Raw genomic sequence first — 6,238 nt, 5'->3', positions numbered from 1 at the left:
TGCTTCTCCCTTGTCATAGTCAGAACCTCTCTAAGACAGGACTGAATGGTGGGAAGGGTTTTCATTCTAATAAAACACATCCTTCAGTTTGAAAATGATGGAATGGATAGATGTCTCTCCACCATATTATCAAAGGTACCAACACGTAGTTTCTAAAGAGTATTATTAAAAAGTTATTCTTAACTAAAGCCTTTAAATTAAGGTTACTCAGTGAAGAATATTCCTAGTCCTGCTTTCTCTTAATGTGGTAACTTCTTTAGCATCAGGAATCAACAGGGACTGGATGGCCTAGACAGTTAGATCATGGCTTTAGACCTTGGTATTGTGGTAATATCTAACAATCCCACTTGTGGATCACTTGTGGATCCATGTGCATCGTGGAAATAGAAGGGTCCTTCTTGCCACCAACGACTTTCTGTTCATTCTGTTCACAATTTGGTGAAGATTCTCCAAGTATCTTCTCTGAGCACACAAAGACACAACAGCTGACTTGGCCCAACGTGTTTGGTTCCTGCCTTCTGAGCCCCTTCAATACTTCAAGGCTTGATGGCCAAGTTGGGTATGTGGGAGTGGGTTCCTCCCTGGGGAAATGCTGGCTCACGGCCAAGATGGAAGCTCTTATGCAACTCTGACACCTTTGTCCTTTACTCTGAATTGGGATTTCAGAATATAAAAGTACAGATTAAACAGGAGAGCTCGGTGTGTTCCCTGCCCCATTACACTGACAGTGAATCACAGTGGTGGTGTTTGCTCATTGCTCTCCTCCTCCTTTGTCCTGATGTGTTTTCTCTCTGTTCCCCTGCCCTGGGGAACTGTTCCAGAGGAGACTGTCTGAGTGCTTGGTGTCTGTGTCACACGTTCTAGAGATGAGCAGTGCTTCAAGTCACTGCTGCATTACAAACAGTACTAACAATCGTCCTGGTGTGAAAGTGCTCTCCAGCCCTTTTTGATACACAAATCTGACAGAGCTCAGAGATAACAGCTGAAACCTTTTCAGCTTGTTCCTCATGGTGGTGCTTAGTGCTGGTTGAAATGTTTGTTAGAATTCTGGGGGTGCAGCCCCTGGGAAAAAGGGAGAAGCCACAGTTTTTTGCTTTGACATTTGACATTGATAGAAAGTAAGAGCATCCCACTGCTGATCTGGATAATAAATCCATAACGGACTTGGCAGTGCTGCTGGGCAGGGGTGTCGATACCAGTGGGCAGTGGGTGTCCATGCCCAGGTCAGAGGTGTCCGTGCCCTGGTCAGAGGTGTCTGTGTGTCCGTGCCCTGGTCAGCGGTGTCCGTGTGTCCGTGCCCTGGTCAGAGGTGTCCGTGTGTCGTGCCCTGGTCAGAGGTGTCCATGCCCAGGTCAGAGGTGTCTGTGTGTCCATGCCATGGTCAGAGGTGTCCGTGCCCTGGTCAGTGGTGTCCGTGTGTCCGTGCCCCGCTCTCTCGGCGCTGAGCCGGTCGGTCGGTAGAGGGAGCCCGGCCCCGGAGTGTGGCGGGGCGGGGGGGGGGGGGCGGTCGGTGCCCCGGACAGACCGACAGACAGAGCCGGACAAACGGGACAGACCCGCACTGACCCGGACGGCCCCGGCGCCGCGGGCTGGGCTCGAGGGACCGACCCCAAGTGCCCGCCCCGGCTCAGGCTCCCGCGGGGCTCTGCCCACCCAGCTCTGCCCACCCAGCCACGCGTGAACGAGCGTGTGACGTGTGTGAGAGCGGGGGGCACATGTGTGTGAGAGCAGGGGGCACATGTGTGAGCGGGGGGCACACGCGTGCCGAGCCCGGGGAAGCACACGTGTGTGGATCGCTGTGCCCGCAGCGCTGGGTGGGCTCGGCGGCCCCGGCGCTCCCGGCCCGCGCAGTTCTCGCCCGTCCATCGCGCTCTGCCGCCCGCGATCGCGGGGTGCGCGGGGCGTGTGCCCGCAGCGGAGCGGGCAGGGCTCTGGCAGGGCTCACACACACGCTCCGTGCCCGTGCGAGCGCCGCTCCATTTCCCCGCTGCCAGAGATCCAGCGGCGAGAGGAAAAGCCGTCGCCCTCCCGGCCCTCCTTGGCGGCGCGGCGGTCCGTGAACCCAGCAGTTTATCCTCCCTCCCTCCTCCTCCCTCCCTCGCCGGCGCCGCCGCCGGGGCCGCGCTGCGCCCGCCCGTGCAGCGGCTCGGCTGGGCCCGGCTCGGCTCGGCTCAGTTCGGCTCGGCTCGGCTAAGTTCGGCAGGCCTTAGCTGGGTTCGGCTAAACTCGATAGGGCTCGGCTCGGTTCGGCTCGGTTCGATTCGGCTTTGCTCGGTTCGGCCCGGCTCGGTTCCGCTCGGCTGAGCTCGGCTCTGCCCGGCACGGCTGAGCTCGGCTCGGCTCGGCGGGACTCGGCACGTCCCGGCTCGGCTCGGCTCGGCACATCCCGGCTGGTGTCGGCGCGGAGCGAGGGGGGAGGCGGGCGCTGTTCCTGGAAGAGCCCGGCCTGGGGAGTTGGTCACATTCTTGGCCGGGATTCAATGACTGAGGCAGACACCAACAAACAGAGGGGGGGAGGCGCAGGGCGGGAGGCTGAGCCCGCCTGCATTAGCTCAGCTCGCAGGCACTCTCAGTCACTGCTGGCGAGAGGAGCGGCGAGGATGTGCGCGCTCTCCCCGCGGCTCCCCACGGCACGCCGACAGCACCGGCAGCACTAGGGGCAGGGAGGCGACCCCAGGGACGAGGAGCCGTCCCCGGCCGAGCAGAGGGACCCCGAGGGGCAGCGGAGCCGCTCATCGCCCGTGCGGAGCCCCCGCGGCAGCGCCGGAGAGCGGGGCCTTTCCTCCTGCCTTGTTCTCGCGCAGACCGAGCCTTCTGCCGCCTCCTGCTTTCTGCTTTCCTCCCCCGCGCCTTCCTCCGGTGGATATGGACAGAAGGGGGATCACTGCAGAGAAGCAGCAGCCGCCAGAACATATTTGAGCCCCGGGTGCTCGGAGCGTGGCACAGACTTTTTGTGTTTCCGTGGGTGGTGTGTGTGTGTGAGTGAGTGTGTGAGTGTCGGAGGTGTGGGAGGAGGGATCGGTTTGCCTGGGGGCTGGCTGAGGGGGCGAGTGCTCGGATGAAGACCTCTTTTTGCCGTGATTCTCTGCTCCATCGGGGCAGCTTGGAGACTTGGAGGGTTTGAAATTGTAACGAACCAAGAGGAAAGAAAGAAGAGAGAGACACGCATACAAAAGGATTTATTTCCTCTCCGTTAGTGGATTGCTGAGTGGGAAGGAGAAAAAAAAAACAAGGGTGGGTTTGTTTTATTTTGTTCATATTTTTTTCCTTAAAAAAATCCCTTAAGTGGATTTGTACCAGGGTGGAAGATAACTGGGGATTTTTGTTGTTTGTTTTGGGAATAGAAACTAAAAAATGGAGACTGTAAGTAGAAGCAGCTTCCAGCCTCATCCAGGACTGCAGAAGACCTTGGAACAGTTTCATCTGAGCTCTATGAGCTCCCTGGGTGGCCCTGCTGCTTTCTCAGCACGATGGGCACAGGAGATGTACAAGAAAGACAATGGCAAAGACCCCGCGGAACCTGTACTGCATCTGCCCCCAATCCAGCCTCCTCCGGTCATGCCCGGTCCCTTCTTCATGCCCTCGGACAGATCCACAGAGAGGTGCGAGACCATCCTGGAAGGGGAAACCATCTCCTGCTTCGTGGTGGGTGGAGAGAAGCGGCTTTGCTTGCCCCAGATCCTGAACTCGGTGCTCAGGGACTTCTCCCTGCAGCAGATTAATTCGGTGTGTGATGAGCTGCATATTTACTGCTCCAGATGCACTGCTGACCAGCTGGAAATCCTCAAAGTCATGGGCATCCTGCCCTTCTCCGCTCCTTCCTGCGGGCTCATCACGAAAACTGACGCTGAGAGGCTTTGTAACGCCTTGCTTTATGGTGGCACCTATCCTCCCCACTGCAAGAAGGAATTCTCGAGCACAATTGAGCTGGAGCTCACGGAGAAGAGCTTCAAGGTGTATCATGAGTGCTTTGGGAAGTGTAAGGGACTCCTGGTGCCAGAGCTTTACAGTAACCCCAGCGCAGCCTGCATCCAGTGCTTGGACTGCAGGCTCATGTACCCACCTCACAAATTTGTGGTCCACTCTCACAAATCGCTGGAAAACAGGACTTGCCACTGGGGCTTTGACTCTGCAAACTGGAGATCCTATATCCTCCTCAGCCAGGATTATACTGGGAAAGAGGAGAAAGCTAGACTGGGCCAGCTCTTAGACGAAATGAAAGAAAAATTTGACTATAACAACAAATACAAGAGGAAAGCCCCCCGGGTAAGTGATGCCTGCAGTTTTAGAGGGGGCTGGGGGGAATTTCGGTAACATTCACCGATATACCCAATTCGTTACCAGCTGCTTTTCCGTGGAGTCATTTAGCAATTTTAATGGTGTTCTCCATTCTCCCTGCATGTGCGGTGCTCGAGATGGCACCTTTATTTCTCTGGTTGTGTTCTGAACGCGGTGGTCGGAGTTTGTTTAAATTCCATATGTGTGTTTGTATATTTTACTGTACGTGGACCCTGATCTTCGAAGCCCACCACACTGCCCCAGACTTCATCTGGAAGTACGTGATTTTTGGGTCTCAAGGGCTTCATTCAGGGGTCAAGGCAAGGAAGAAGCCAGAAAAAAGGAGCGGGTACTGATGGCTCCAGACACAAGTATATTCACTTTTCTGATCGATTGCGTGTCGCCAGGGAGGGAGGTGGGGGCTCCGTGCTCTAAACGCTCGTATGGAAATGAAATGTGGCTGTCGAGAAAATAATTGTGACAGTGATGCAGGTCACTGGTTTTCATATTAAGTGTGTGGAACGTGAATGGAGAAGTCCCTGGTTTTAGAGTATCCCCGTGGAGCCTGAATTTCCCCACCAGCCTGGCTTTTGTATATTGGATTATGCATGCATCCACAAATGGCTCTGTCCAGGGCCAGCTGCAGCAGCTCCCCAAGCTTTGCCGTGCCGTGCCGAGCCAGACAGCTAAAGCACATTTTTTTTAGGTGTCTCTTGTTTTTCTTTCAGTCTGAGCTGCCTTTAAATCCCAGAATCCCTGGTGTGTGGGTGGGAGGCTGCCTTGGCATCTGGCAGCGGTCCTGCTCCCCGGGCAGCAGTGCCACAGGCCTTGAGGACTCACAGACACCGGGCTGTCTGTCTGGCTCCTGGCGATGGTGCAACCGGCTGGGGATGAGCAGCTCCCTCCCTCCTTCCCCCGTGCCAGGGGAAAGCAAACTCCTGCTGCAGGATTGCTGCCTGGGTTCTGCCCCGCTGCCAGAGCTGCCCCAACTTGGCTTTGGGTGTCTGTGTGTGCAGTGGAAGGGCGATGCACAAGCCTCGAAAAGAGAAGCGATGTTTAAAGCCCACCTCGAATGTTCAGCAGAATTCTGAATTACCTTACCAAATACCTGTTTAAAGGGGCAGACGTACGCTCTGACTGAAGCAGAGTTTTTGTTTCTAAAAATATGCAACAAAAATACCCAGGCAAACGCAAGGATTTTTAAAATTCCACAGCCAGCCTAGGAGGCCCAGAGAGCCCATTGCACTGGATTAAGGAGCAGAGTCCCACTCCTCCAGTCCCAGTTTCTCTCCTGCCCCCGGCTCAGTCGTTGTCCTCACCCCTCCTTTTCCTCCCCGGAGTGTCAGGACGCCGTGACAAAGCTGGGCTGTAATGAGGCACATTATCCCCGTGGTTGGAGGTGGATGTGTTTTTAATGGCTTGTCTATTCTCTGTCAGTCATGTGCCGAGATGGAATGGTGGGACAGATGAACATGGATGAGAGAGGAGAACATGGCTCTCCAAGTGGAGACATTTTTCATGTTGGAAAAGGAATTTTCTAGGGTGTGCTTCATTTGGGAAGCAGAATTAAGAAATTTCCACACTCTTGCTCCCGAAGGGTCCTGTGTCCCTGGTGTGGTCGTTTCCAGAGTCTAATTAAAATGAATGTTAGTAGTGGAGTGCTTTCCTTTTTCACAAGGCTTTTTGGGTGTTCTCTTCAGCTGTGTGGTTTATCCAACATCCAAGGTGGAGAACAAGAAAAAGATTATTAAATCTTGGCTTTGCCTCAGTTTTTTGGTGATCTTTTCATAGATCTCAGTTCAGAATAAGAGAAGCACCCTTCTCCTACCCTCGAGTGCAGCACTCCTAGCAGAGGGAGTTCAACACACCTGGTAGTGATTGCCAAAAATTCTGTAAGGAAATGGTGGCCATCTCTTTCTTGGAAAATTTTGCCAGAAATCCATCATCATAAAATGTTAAG

At 54.7% G+C, this 6,238-nt stretch overlaps 1 protein-coding gene across 15 annotated transcripts in view; it reads left to right on the top strand.

The window, feature by feature from the left end:
- Positions 1-1,736: 1,736 nt before the first annotated feature.
- SKI (SKI proto-oncogene) overlaps positions 1,737-6,238 on the top strand; it is a 95,023-nt gene continuing 90,521 nt past the window's right edge. For 14 of the 15 annotated variants that reach the window (XM_051786080.1, XM_051786090.1, XM_051786085.1 and 11 more), the window contains exon 1: positions 3,241-4,266. In XM_051786080.1, coding sequence (XP_051642040.1) covers positions 3,355-4,266 — 912 coding nt within the window. In that variant the 5' untranslated portion in view covers positions 3,241-3,354. The other variant, XM_051786076.1, reaches the window with a different exon arrangement.

Source organism: Manacus candei, unplaced genomic scaffold (assembly GCF_025592945.1).
Source record: "Manacus candei isolate 608988 ecotype Guabito, Panama unplaced genomic scaffold, ASM2559294v1 h1tg000022l, whole genome shotgun sequence".
Taxonomy (NCBI): Eukaryota; Metazoa; Chordata; class Aves; order Passeriformes; family Pipridae; genus Manacus; species Manacus candei.
This window is presented reverse-complemented; position numbering and strand designations above follow the sequence as displayed.